The sequence below is a fragment of the Crocodylus porosus genome, unplaced genomic scaffold (assembly GCF_001723895.1).
Source record: "Crocodylus porosus isolate Cpor-Errol unplaced genomic scaffold, CroPor_comp1, whole genome shotgun sequence".
In the NCBI taxonomy this organism is placed as follows: Eukaryota; Metazoa; Chordata; order Crocodylia; family Crocodylidae; genus Crocodylus; species Crocodylus porosus.
In genome coordinates this window covers 17,806,104-17,820,325 of record NW_017728912.1, presented here as the reverse complement: position 1 = coordinate 17,820,325, position 14,222 = coordinate 17,806,104, and the positions used below count along the sequence as shown (strand labels likewise).

At 44.2% G+C, this 14,222-nt stretch overlaps 1 protein-coding gene across 1 annotated transcript in view; it reads left to right on the top strand.

Annotated features, from left to right (window-relative positions):
• The first annotated feature begins 25 nt into the window (after positions 1-25).
• CUNH4orf32 (chromosome unknown C4orf32 homolog) overlaps positions 26-14,222 on the top strand; it is a 22,437-nt gene continuing 8,240 nt past the window's right edge. The window contains exon 1 of the mRNA XM_019534094.1: positions 26-210. Coding sequence (XP_019389639.1) covers positions 106-210 — 105 coding nt within the window. The 5' untranslated portion in view covers positions 26-105. The remainder of the gene's footprint in view (positions 211-14,222) is intronic.

The following is a 14,222-nucleotide window of genomic DNA, read 5'->3' as shown; positions in this document are numbered from 1 at the left end:
CCGCTCCCGCCCCTGCCACCCCGTGACGCCCGGGCGCGCCCTGCCCAGCCGGCGGCAGCGGCGCCGCCTCTTTCCCCTGCGGCCCCTCGGCTCGGGCTCGGGGCGATGGGCTCCAGGGCGGAGGTGCTGCCGCCTGCGGACTGCGGCTGCGAGGGGCACCCCGGGGCGCAGGAGCAGGTTGCTGTCGCCCAGGCCCTGCGGGAGCAGCAGGTGGGTGCAGGGGAGCGGAGCGGGGCGTGGGCCCTGGGGCATGGCTGGCTGCTGAGCCGGGCTGAGGGCACAGATTTGCCGGGGAGGGGCTGGAAGGGCGCCCCCGGCATGAAGCAGTATGCACGGCGTCCTGTGCAAGCCATCATCCAAACTCTGCCTAGGAGGGACAGAGAGGGAGCTGCTGCCTTAATACCTGGCAGCATCTGGGAGCTGCTCTGGAGATTCTTTCAGTCAGAAAAATGCCCCAGTGAGAAGGGATGCATGCGGCAGCTGGGGCGTTCTGAGGCAAAAAGGAGTGCAACCCTCTCCAACTTTTGGGTCCTATGTATTTCCTACCTATGGGGACTCTTTACCATCTTGAGCTTCCTCTGAGCCTGATGAGGGGCACGCAAGCCCCGCAAGTGTGCAACAAATGATTTTTTTTTGTTGCCATTTCTCAGTTGGTCTCAGAAAAGGTCTCGGTTTAGAACCGAGAGTTCTAGATTTTTTTGCATTTCTGCAAGTGATGAAGGGAGTCTGTGCCCGAAAGCGTGTGAAGAACAAATTTCCCAGCTGTTTGGATGGTCTAATAAAAGATCTCAAGGTGTCCACAAGTGAAAGCAAAGAGCCGGGCGCCTACTGTCTCGGGCCACTGACCGCTGTTTTACGGTCCCAGCTGCCCACGGCACGGGCAGTCACTTGCCTGGTTTCTAGCTCCCATGATGTGCCAGGTTTCTTCCTGGAGGCCTTGGGGTTCAGATGCCCCCAATCCCACTTGATCTTAGCTGGAAAAAGGCCAAGATGCAATGGGAATGGGCTGATGACAACCTACTTCAAGAATAGGTTAGTATAGCCCATCTGAATGAGGTGATGCCAGGTGTTGCAGAGAGAGAGATGGCAAGCCAGCTGGGGAAGTTCAGTGCCAGGGGTCTCATTCTTTGGTTTCCTGTCTGGAGAGTCGGTGGCAGCGATCCCTCCAAGCGAGGATGCTCTCTGCCATGGCTCATCTGTGGGTCTTGAGGTGACATGAAAGCCCAATCCTCAAGCCACAGGTCCATCTGCAGGTCAGAGTTGGTTGCAGGCTGGCATTCCTTTCTTAAACTTCCTCCACTCTCTCTTCTCTGCTTTGAGGGCAAGCGACTTTACCTTGAACCTGAACACTAGGGCTGAAGTGTGTGTGGGGAGGGGGGGAGGTAAGGGAAAGAAAGAGGTGGTTGGTATCCCTCCTGCAAATTAAAGTTCTGTCACTTAGTATCCAGGGGGAGGAAAACCAAACAGTTTTAATGATGATCACTTTAGAGTGAGAGTTGCTTAAAAAAAACAAACAAAAAAACCACTGAATTGGATAAGCCATTTAAAATCTGTTTTCTACAGTTCCTGCAACCAGGCACACAATTTCCTCAGTTTAATGACTTAAGCTAGTGAGCGATCTGAATGACAAGATAAAATTGAGGCGTAAGCTACTCTATTAAAAATGGCTCAAAATGGCACTATATTAATAGCCACATGTATGAGACAGGAAGTGCAGATCGGAACAAATTAGGTGATCTTTCCTGAGCATTTTCTTTACATTGAGGCTAAAAATCCATGATGTTGGAAGCAAAAGTCTGTTAAGTAATGATCTACTACTATAAGACAGCTTTCAGTGTGTGATATAGAACCACACATTGTTAGCTCAAAGTTTTTGATAAATTGCATTTGCACATACAGTATCATTTTTATTACGCTCCATGCTATAAATGGCTGTTTTGATAAGGTGTGTTTTTTTTTTCTTAAAATTCTGAGAAATCAGATTTAGCATGGAAAAAAATGTAGAAAAAGGTTTTTTTTGCAGGGGGCTGTTTGTTTATTTGAAAGGGGGAGGTTTGATATTGTCAGAATATCAAATATTAATCCCTAGCCTGTCACATGCTGTTAGCACTAAACTAGTCTTTAAAACCACATGTTGGGGAAAATCTCATAATTTGACCAAGGTATTAAGTTAAAGGGTTTTCTAAAGCCACAGTAAACTCTTACAATAATACAGTAGTTTTTCCCCCCCCCAAATAGTCTTTAAAAATTATTTTAAATTTAGAATTTATTTACTTGGGTTATGGATGCAATGGTATATGGTGAAATTGCATATCACATTCAGTTAGGCAATAAAAATAGATGGGTTAATGAACTTTTGTTCCTTATGAAAATCTGTTACGCAACTAACATTTTCATAGTGGCAAAATGTTTGACTTGCAGATTCTAAATTGCCTAACTTGGCTCAGAAATACCTTAATAGGTCAGAATGTTTTTGACGCTATGGATTCATATTTGAAATCTCTAGAGTTTATCTTGTGGATCATGTGGGTGTTTGTCTGTCTAGCAACACCCTTAAAAGAACTTCACTTGCATGTGTGTGTGTGCAGGTGGCTGAGATAGTTCAGATGGGTACAAAGACAGAAGTAGTGGCTTCATTGTATGCTTCCTACTACGTAAGAGGGTCTTATGCAGAAAATTTTACCGTGGTCATTCTGATTGCCATTCACATTACTGTTTTATGTTCCAGGGAAGTATAAGTTCTGTCAGAAGGGCTCAGCCTTTAACACTGACTGGGCCAGCACTAACTTTCCCTCTGAAAAAGGAGCTTTTGCAGACTGGTGATGACAGGCTTTTCTGGAGCCATGCTCAGCAGGAGTACACCTCTACATGTTTTATGGTCCACTGTGTTTGATCATGACTGTTCTACTTCCACTGCGCCAAAACTGTCATCCTGGAGGGATAATTTGGTGGCCATAAGACTATCTTGCTGTTAAGAATTTCTCCCTCCCATTTTATGCAGTAATGTTGATGTTGAACACAGAATGGTGTCAGAATGCCTACAGCCAATTAAGGGAAAAATACAAGTTTGGATGTAGTAGAAATATTTTCTCACTATAGCATATTTTCCCAGATTAAGGTGCTGAACTATGAGCAAATAATAGAGCAGACGCAGCATTATAAAATGCAACAAAATATAGGACATTTTAAGTTTTTAATGAAAAAAATGAAGAAAAAAAATTTTAAATGTAAATAAGGTCAAAGCATCAGCAATACAAATATATTTTTCTTTTAAATGAGTGAAAAAAAATATTTTTTCTTCCTTCTTTCCAGATCAGCTGATTCTAAATGGATCAGAATGAATCATGCATGGTTCACTAATTTTGTTATTCTGTTTGTTGTTGCTGACTGAGCCAGTAAATAACCACTAAGTCTCCTGTAGTTCAGGAACCAGCTGTTGACATAATGTGTTTTCCTGTGTTTTGTCTTTCTGCATTAAAAAATAACAAGGGATTTAAGAGTGGAGTGAGAAGGTTCTTAGTTCCTCTGTGCTGTATACAAAGTGTAAAAGAAGTGTATAAGTATACACTTATAGTGTATAAGAAGAGATGAGCAGTAAGATTCTGGCCAGTTACAGTGGTGTAAATTCAGTCTCCAGTGGGGTTTCTCCGGACTAATGTTAGTGTATGTAAGAATTGATTTTGGAACTAAGCCTGCATATACATTTTGTGTGTGACAAGGCCCTGAACTTTGTAAGAGAGATTTCTTTTATGCCCACTGGGAGCCTAAGTAGGGTTGTACCCAATGTGGTTATGCTAAACTTATTCTTCCTGCCTCAAAAGACCCAAATAATTACAATTACTCTGTTCCAGTCACAAGCACTTGTAATATTGAGTGTTTAATGTGAGTAATATGACTCTCTGGCAAGTTGGGTTTTTGAGGAATGCTAAACTCGTTGGCCTTAAAATCTTTTTGAACTTACTAATAAGATATACTCAGTAAAGATTTCCTTTGCGATATTAACAATAGGTAAATTTTAAAAAAAGAAAAGAAAATTGTATTTTATGTCACATACAGTTGCTCTGTGAACTTCTTTGTCACAGGAGGTCATAGAATTAACTGCTGCCTGCGACTGGATTTAAAAATGTGCAGAGAGAAGAGAGGTGTAGTCTCAGACTGCAACTTTTCTTGCTTATAGATATAAATAAGGCTTTGTCTATGCTGGAAGGACTTTTTTGGAGGAAGAAGAGAAATAACTTTGGTTGCTAAGGGATAGCTTGCCTTACATCCACATAACTTTTTAAAATTATACTATCTCACTAATTGATCCTCTTCAGAAGATGAATATTCTGAAGATGAGTATGGTGGTGTACTTCTTGTGGGAAGAGAAGGACGAGTGGGGGGGGAATAAGGTGTAACTTCTCTATCTTGTACTGCCTAACTTCACACTTTGATTCACTTGTCTGTATGCCCTCTAGCACTCTGAGGTCGTTTTGACTAGATATGATGCACTGCTCAAATGGTGGGTCACAGCCAGGTCTATCCCTTTATGTTTGCATCTTGTGGCAAGTATGCAAACCAAGTGTCGTGTGACCATTACAGCAGCCGCACTGTACTTCTTGTGGCCCTTCTGGGAAGATTCTGGACTTCCCAGAGTCATGGGATGAGAGAAACACGGGTCAGTGCAATTTGAACAGCAGCCACTAAAATGTCAAGATCTACGGGTAGCTATAACTGCAGACGACATGTAGGAGGGGCATTCCAAGGGAAGGGGCCAGTTCTGCTACAAAAAAAACACAACCTCAGGCCTAAGACAGCATATAAGAATATACCCATGCCCTGCCCCATAATCTGGACTGGACTTCTACAAGACAGCCTACTGCTGAAACCTGGCATTGAATTTTGGAGGGTTTGTGGGAGACGACCTTTGAAGTCATCCAAGTTACTACAAACCTGACCAGGAGCTTCCTTCAGATAACAGATCTTTTTGGTACACTTGCCCCTATGTTAGAGACGCAAGTAATTGAGATTCAAAAATCCACGCAGGAATTGAGTACAAGAAAGGCTTACTAGCGAGTATTATGTGCTGCTTTATAAAATGATCATCCTGAAGTCTGCTTTCTCTAAGCCACTGTGTCACTCCATCCCCAGTCAGAAGGCAGTGTTGATATGCACCTTTATAAATTAAGTAAATGAGTGCACAAGTTTTCATGAACCCAAATTCACTTCATCAGGTGCTGTGGCTCCTTCCCCCCCAACCTCCTGCTTTCTGCCCTACCCCCTTTTACTCTATACCAGGGGTGGGCAAAATGCAGCCCAGGGGCCGGATGCAGCCCGCTGGGCCATTCTACCTAGCCTGCGGGGCCCCTTAAAAAGTTAGAAAATTAGTATTTATCTGCCCTGGGCTGCTTGTCATGTGGCCCTTGATAGCTTGCCAAAACTCAGTAAGCAGCCCTCTGCCAGAAATAATTGCCCGCCCCTCCTCTTTACACACACTTGCACATTTTTGTGAGCTCATCAGTACTTTAGGCATTTTCTGCTGCAGTTTAGTTGGTTTCATGTTTGCACTTTTAGACTGAGTAGAGAAAGATTGTTCTGAAATGTTTCATTGAGATTTTAGTTGGGAGAGTTGCATTGCTTCCTAGTAAAATGGTTGCACAAGCACATGCTTTACTTTAAAGGGACTCCTCTTATTCTTCACAATGCATAGACCACCTCTTCATCCAGCCTTTGCTTTGGTAGACTTTATGCATAGCCTTTATGCATAGGAGCCTATAACAAGAGGCATGTAATGATCAGAAGCATCCAACTTTGGCTTGCAGCACCTATACCTTTCTTACAGTTCTTCAGTTGCACACTTTACTCTTATTCTACTTAGGATAGAGTTAAGCGTTTCTCTTCTGTCCACATTGTTTTAAGCTAAAACAATAGTGGATAAGTGAAGTCTTCAAGAATAAGAGGAAGAATTGCAATACCATTAAAATCCTTAGGGTTCTTTGTTACCTTAAACAGAACTGAGTTTCTGAAACTCATCATGGACTGTACCAGACTCCATCCTACTTCCCGTGGTGATTAGCAGGGATCCAGGTTGTCCATTTGCCATGGAAAAACATGGGTTTTCTCATTTAAAAGTGAAAAATACAGGAAAGAGTGGGTTTCCATTTGCAGGCTGGTTCCTGATTGGGGCTGTGGAGAGCAGGACACAGGGGGCGCCATGTGCATGTGCGTGGACACATGCACATGGCCACCAGGCAGTACAGTGGAAAGCAGCTCCCACAGCTTTTTCCAGTCTATGGTGGGAGGGGAGTACAGACAACAAGTTGGGAGGAGGGCGGGGGAAGGGGGCATGTGCCCCCAAGGTTTCTGTTCCCACAGGTGGGCCTGGAGCTGCAACCTGGCCAGACTAGCAGAAGTCCGGGCAGGAGTTGCCTCTGCCATCCAACAGGCAGGACCCAGCACGGGTGAGAGCAATGTGGCACCATGGCTGCCAAGGTGAGGCACCCCTTGTCCATGCAGCGGCTGTGAGGGCACAAGTCCATGCTGCCATACCTAACCTTGACAGCGTGGTACTCCCTCCCATGCCAGGTCCCACTTACTGAGTCGTGGAGGTGGCTCCTGCCCAGAGCTAGTCTGGCCAGGCTGCAGCCCCATGGGGGGGAGGAGGGCATGTGTCCCCTCCAGCCCTCCCACTATGTTGCCTGTGCCCACCCTGCCCCCTCCCACACACATCACCTGTGCTCATACACAAGGGGGTATGGCCTGGGGGCAGGGGGCAGCAGGTTGGGAGTGAGAGGCACTGGCAGGGCCAGGGGGCTGTAAGTTGGGAGCAAGGGACAATGTCATGGGCAGGGGCACTGTCATATCAGCTGCTCAATGCCACAAAGCAGCAGGGGGGACAGCTGCAGGTGAACCCATGTCCTGGTGAGCAAATGGGTCAGCGGGAGCTCTGATTTTTTTCCATGATAAACCATAATCAAATGCCAAAATATATAGGTATTTAGAATTTATTTTATTATAATGATCGAGGGGGTTAGGCTTCCAAATTACTTTAAAACTGTAAATATACCAGTAAAACATGTTCATCTGATACTTGTATATATAGTGACATTTCACCTTAATCAGAGAAAAACATGGATTTGAGGGGTTTTAATGACAGCATTTGGATTTTTTTAATCAAAGAATTTGGGATTTTTAAAAAGACAAAACCAGGATCCCCAGTGATCAGACAAGCCTTACAGTACCAGGGAGAAATATACTGTTCTGTTGATGATCTCTGAGGCAAAGTGTGAGGACTAATGAATACATTTGTGAATTTTACCAGTGGGCCTGATTTGGCAGGGGAGACATCACCATGCAAACCTGCCAGGCTCTCTGGCCCAGCACAGCTGCACCTTCTCAGCACTGAAGCACAGCCCTCACAATTGAGCTACTAACAGCAAACCAGTAGCAGTCATGATTGGCAGTGGTTTCTCCACACTCAAGGCGAATTTTATAGTGGCAGTCTGCTACTATGGCCTTTGGGGAAGTTCAGCTACAGACTTCTGGGAAAGTAGCCAGTCTCATCCAGTGTTACTGCAGGTCAGCTTAGTTCTGCATTGATTTCCAGTCCCACCAGTCATCAGTAGCTGTCTAAGTCCAGAAGTAGCATTATTAAAGACTGCATCTTCATTTTCTAGTAAAAGCATATAAATTCAGACCAGTGCAGTGTTTCTTGATGTTTTGGTTTGAGAGTTTTTAGGGGCAATATTACGGCTTTTAAACTTTGGTTGCTAATTTGGCCGACTTGTGTTGGTACTGAAGCTTTGGATTTAAAGTTTTCAGTGCGTTTTGCTGCTAGTATTTTTCCAGCTTGACAAGAGCAGAAGCAAAGTCAAAGAGGACAGTTTCCATGGCTATTGATGTGGCAATATGTTTTGCCTTTCAAAGCAGCAGCACTGTCGGTTTCTAGCCTACGGGCTATTTTTAAAGGGCTCTGTTTCCAGCTTGCTATTATTGTGCCCTCTCCAACTCGTGTGAACTTAATGCCAGGCACTGTTGTGACATTCCTCTCTGAAATGTTTCATTATTCACAGGATTGTAAGATCACTGAATCTTACTGCTAGTTTCCGGTAAGTCCTTGTTCGGTATAAGGAGAGATTAGTGCTTTACCTGTTACCAGTTTATTCTGGACCTAGTTAATAATATACAGTTTACAGGTCTGACTTTTTCATCCACTATGTATAATTTAGTCCCAGTGCTTCTCAACCTTTTTACACTTGGTACTGCTGGATACTACTTGAGACACTCCATGTAGACTCATAGCACCCTTCAGAAAATTCTTTGTTTTCTGTAGTCAGAAAGGTGAAAAAAATAGAAATGTTTTTCTGTTGTGAAGAACTCGGAGACCAGAACTGTGGTTTCTGTTTATCTCTGGGTTTATCTTGTGAACCACATGTGCAAATTTAGGTTAGTAGTGCTAACATTGTATTGCACCCTGCCACAGCCTTGAAAAGATCGTAAAAAATCCTAGTGTGCTGTGGCTTCTGGGGTGAGAATCACTCATCTAGCCAGGTATTTTTCGTTGTTTTGTTTTGAAGGCAACATTTCCAGTACTCAGTTTTAAAGTTGTTTTCTGTTAAAAGGTCCAAAATTAGTATCTTACTTTAGGACCTACCAATCCACAAAGAATTGCCTGACTTCTTGTCAGTTGCGTAAATCCTACACCCCATGTACAGATTTACATTCTGTCTTGTGAAAATAACTAGTAAGATAAATCTGTGTGTGCCACTGGACAATTAAAAGCAGTTGCATCTTAAATACTACTCCCTTAATTGAATCTTGCTTATTTTTATAATATTCCTACTGAAAATCTAAGGTCTTGATTTCTCCTTACAGTATGATTCAGCAGTTGCAGGAAAACAGGGGAATTCAGTTTATGCACTCACTGAAACTTTTACGGCATTATGCACTTAAATTATACAAACTGTAGGTTATGAACCAATTTCTATATGTGCAGCCCTAACTGAAGCATAGGTGCAGAACTGGGCCTTTAATAATGTAGTTTTCAGAACGGAAGTTCTCAAACGGTAGCCTCTTCTTTCTCTGAAGTAGTTTCTTGGCATTTACAGCATAGCATAGTCTCTCAAAAAATCTTTGCCAAAAGCCTTCTTCTTTGGAGGTCCCCCTAGCCCATACTAATATGGCTGTGTTGCCTGTATTACCCAAGTTGGCTCACTCGCAAGTAGCCTGGGCATCTCTTCTGCTTTGTATCGGGTAGAAATGACCATGTAAGCATACAGAAGGCCACCACATAAGAAAATGTAAAACTGAGACAGTCTTGCTTTGAGTTTGCTTTAGAGCTCTGCAAATTGTCATCTGCAAAGCTTCTTGGTATGTGTCCCGGGACGTGCTGTATGAGTGAATACTCACTGGCGGCTCAGAGTGCAGCACATGAGGGGCAGAAGGTAGAGCCCGTGCGGCTTGTCAGCCGCCTGTTTATTCAGCTGCGGCCAGTCGGTGATGCCAGTGCAGAACGCCAGCTGGCACAGATAAAAATGGCGGCACATGCTGCGGAGCCGGCGGGGAGCCAGGGGATGGAGCTGCATACGACCCCACAGCAGAGGCGATCCGGTCCACGGGACGAGGGGAGTAGGAGCCGCCGGGACAAAGGCAGGGAGGAAGAGGAGAATCATCTTGGCGACGCTGCAGATGGAACGACGGAGAGACGCCAGGAACACCTCTTAAGGATGGTGGGGGAACGTCTTGGGAGGATGGAGCAAACGACAGGTGGGAGTGCGTAGATGGGGAACACTGGAGGAAGTCCGCCCTGAGAGAGGAAGACTGCGAGGGAACCCAGGAAGGGTCGCTGTCAGAGCGAGCATTGCCACTGGACCTAGAGGTGCCTTGGAGTAGGCAGGGAACCTGATTGCCTAAGGGGATGAGGCAGCCACTGTCCTTTTGAGACCCGGGAAGGTAGTAGGGTAGTTAAATGGGCAGGGAATCCGGTTTATGTTGGAGCGTTTGTCTTTCTTGAGGGGGGCCCAGTCTTAAGGGTCCCAGGAGTGAGATGTCGACCATCCGAACACCGCTCCACAGGAAGCGTGAGGCCGGGGTGTAGGGGTGGTAGAACCCTGTGAGTAACCGGCAGGAGGAACCGCGGGTCTGCAAGCATGCTTGATGAACAGCCCCGGACACTGAGGTCCAACAAGTCGTGGCAGGCAAGCATGGGGTTGAAGATTCGGATGGAAGACACCAGCTCAGGAAGAGGCATGAGCCTGTGAGGCATGTGACATCAGTTACCCAAGTGAGAGTGGCACGAGAGCGACTGGTCAAGGTCTGGCGGCTACAGTATGTAATAGCGCATAGCATTTTGTAGCTTTTTTAAGGTATAGGAACTTTTGCACCCTTTTTGCTTGTAATCTCTTGTTTACTTGTAGAGTGTTTATTTTCACACCTAAATAACATGGTATGTAATGGTCTGTTAAATTTTTCAGGGGGAAAATAATTCTGGAGATAAGGCATAAGGAAATAGTTGTAACTTTAAAGAAGAAATTGACCATAGTTCTTTGTAATCATTCTGTTTTCAAGTAAGAATTGTGACAGGTGGTGCAGGTGGTAAATTGTTACTGTTCTTGATAATCAGTAGTATTGCTATGTCAGGTTCACTTGGTTTTAAAGGAGGACCTGAGGAGACTAGAGGATTTAAAAATATTTGATCATTTTAAATAAAAGACAAGGTGCATTTCGGTTAGGAACTAAAATAGAAGGTGTGTATATATATAAAAAAAAAAAAAAAATGGTAAATGGATTGTATCCATGATGTTCAACTGCTGGAAGCCGCAGTAATTAATAATGCCACTGCCTGCCCACCACCAAATTTCTGGTCCCATGAGGAGACTCAAAGGGCAGATGATCTGGCGTTTAGGATCATACAGGATCATAACCCCATGTTAGATCCATTGTGCAGACAGGCCCCATGCTACTCATCCTATCCAGAAGGCCAGAAGGTTGGGCACCACTGGATTATAACAATATCCAATGACAGCAGAAGGGGGCATTTCATACAGTTTGAAAGAGAAGGTAGACGTACATCTTTGAGTTGCATTTTAAACTTTCTCATTTAACTAAGGACCTACTTAATTCGCGGTGAGACCAAGCCATTTTTATGGCTTGCTTGTGGCATCAAGGGCCAATTTCAAGGCGTATTTCCCACTGGTCCCATCCCTTGATGTAGATTGGCAGAGAGACTTTGCCATTGCTGCAGATAATATCTGAAGCACATGACAGTGGCAGCAGGGATTGCTGCGTTGTCCAAGTATTGCGGTAAGGATTGAGAGATTCTAAAACAGTGTATTATATGAATAATACGCTGAGTTTTTTGGCAGGGTTATTTTTGTGGGAAACTGCAGCTACTGGAATATTTCCCGGTGATCGCAGATACCGCTGGTTTTCCTGGTTTCCATAAAAACCGCAAATCCATGAATTAAGTAGGTCCCTACTTCCAATAAAGCTTCCCTCTCCTTGCTGCCTTTAAACTTTCTACCATCGTGTTTCACCCTACAGTAATTTAATATTATACTTAATGTAATGTGATAATAAATAGCAAGGAGATGATCATAATGTTGAGATCTTTTTCCCCTTACAGTTATTTCAAGGTAGGCTGGTTCTTATGACTATCTGAGGATAAATTCAAGATGATGGTTAATATTTATTTGGTTATTGTCTTGAAATGTTAGTTGCTATAACAACTTGAAACAACTTGCTCTTTCATACTTTTCCCATTGTTTGCATCCTATTTCAACTTTAGTTGCCATAACAGCTGAATACAGCTGATGAAGTTGACTTTTTTTTTTTTTTCCTATTCACTGTGCATTTGTCTCATTGGTCCTTCATATCAACTTGTTTCTGTTGCTTATTTTATAAAACAAGTTGCTTATTGCAATTCAGGTATTTGGTTTTGATTTTTCAGGCCTTGAGAAAGAAAGAGAGAATAACATTTACATGTGTATGTATAATATATGAATTGTACTTAAAACCTAGACTCTCAAATGACTTCAGATCTAAACTTTAGAATACATAATGCATACAAAACCAATCTTCTCCTTAATCCAATGTTTCAGAACTAGACAAAGGAAAAATTGTAACAAAAAGAAAATAGCTTGCACTCAAAAAAGAAAAAAGCAAGCTAATACTCATTCCCATGTATAAAGTCAGAGAATGCTAAAGCAGCATTCTTTAAGTTCAAGTAGTTCTGGTTATTTTGGGGATTTCAGACTAATTTGGGAGTACATGTTAAAGCAGAGTAGTAGAATAGGTCATTTTACACAGGCAGGCATATTTTCATGTACCATGAAAAGATGTTCAAGATCTGCTGTGTTTACTCAAAATTTAACATGGTGAGAGGAAGCCACTCATCTTGGATTTGAGCATGAGGTGGTGGGGGTGCAGGCAGCAGCTGTGGCTCTGGTCCCAACCTAAGTTTAGGGTTGGAGTTGTAGCAGCTGTCTGCCCCCCAGTACCTCTGCTCCTCCACCTCCCTGTAGCCATGGACCCGCAGCCTCTTCTCCCTAGCCTGCCTCGTCCCTTCTCTCCGCAACCTTGAGTGCCTACTCTCCCCCATCTGCCTGCTGGTTACCTTTGCTCTGGCTCTAGTTCCACCTGGCTGTGTCCATGCTCCAGGCTGAGGAACCAAGCAGGTGTTTGAGCTGGCCCGGTAGCAGCTGTGATGGCTCCAGGGCATAGTCTGAGCTGCCACCACTGCTGCTACAGAGTTGAACTGGGGCCAGAAAATGTATGGTTTGTGCACTAGTCTGGAGCAGGGACAGAGCCTGCTGAAGTAAGTGTATGCTGTGTGGTTGGGGGGAAGGTGAGGGTGAGGCTGGGCAGGGTAGGGGGGCGCAAAATCTGGGTGGTAGAGAGTGGGATGGGGTAAGGGTGGTAAGGAACAAAGGTGAGGTGGAGAGTGGGGGTAGGAAGCAGAAGCAAGAGGGCTGAGGTGGAGGAAGGGGCAAGGGATGGGGAACCTGAGGCTGTACGGGGGGGCATAGAGGGTCGGGGCAGGCACGGGGAACAAGTGATGGAGCAAGAGGCAGGAGCTGAGTCCCACTACCTCCCATCCTTTTATTGCCTCTCCCACTGCTCACCCTCCATCCTCTTACTGCTTCCCTTCCACTCCATTCCTATTGTGGCGGGGGCGGGGAATGACAAATTTCAATAATTAGATTCTATGCAGGGAAAATTATAGCAAATGTATACATTTTCCCTATATAAAAAATACCATTTTGGGGGGGGGGTCATCTGAAATGCAAGGTAATGTTGGATTCAGATATATATGATATATACTTTCTAATCTTGAAAAACATACCAAATGCAGAGAGGACAAGAATTTTGATGAAAAATGAGCTACTTTCTTTTCTCAGAATTGTTTTTTTCAGGTCAGTGATGAAACATGTTTTTGGATGACATTGGGAAGATTGTATATTCTTTGGATAAAGAACTTGTATCAAAAGCAGCTAGTCCTCTTTCACAAGCACTATATTTTATTTAAAATGCTTCCAGGCCTTTTGAAATTAATTGCCGCAGCTGGTGATCTGGCTAACACTTACAATCACATGTGACAACGAGTCTAGATACAACTAAAGTCTGATGGCTTTTGTAGCATATGCAAGTAAATTTCTTTTCTTTTCTTTCTTAAATGACCCTTTTTTGAAGGATGACAGTGGTTGATATTCTCTTTCTTGCTATGTGATGAGAACATGACCTAACTCTTTTTCCTGGAGATTTTGTTATTTTGCTAATGCTACAAAATGTACTATATTGAAATTCACTGTTTAAAAAATAGTATCCCATGGATACTGCTTTTATAATACTGGTGTTCTGAGCAGTTTTCCTATATTAAAAAGTCTTTGCGTCTCACTGGAAAAAAGTGAGTGTTGGATATTCACTGAGGCTGCGTCCAGACACAGACGTTTGGTTCCCCGGGGACCAGTAGCAGCGTCATCCCTTGTGCTGCTGCTACTTGTCCCTGGGGAAGGTCCATGCCACATATGCTTTGGCATGCAGCAGGTTACCCCTGGTGGCATAGGGGAGTCTGGGGCCAGCACTGGGCTGGCTCCAGGAGCCTTACCTGGGATCCTGGGGGCCTCCCAGGGCTCCAGCAGTGGCAATTCCGCTACATGCAGCCTGGCTGGCTTTTGAGTGATGTGTGCTGCCTGTGCATATGCTGCTCTGCTTTTATTTTCCTGCAAGTTTTTTTTTTTTTTTTT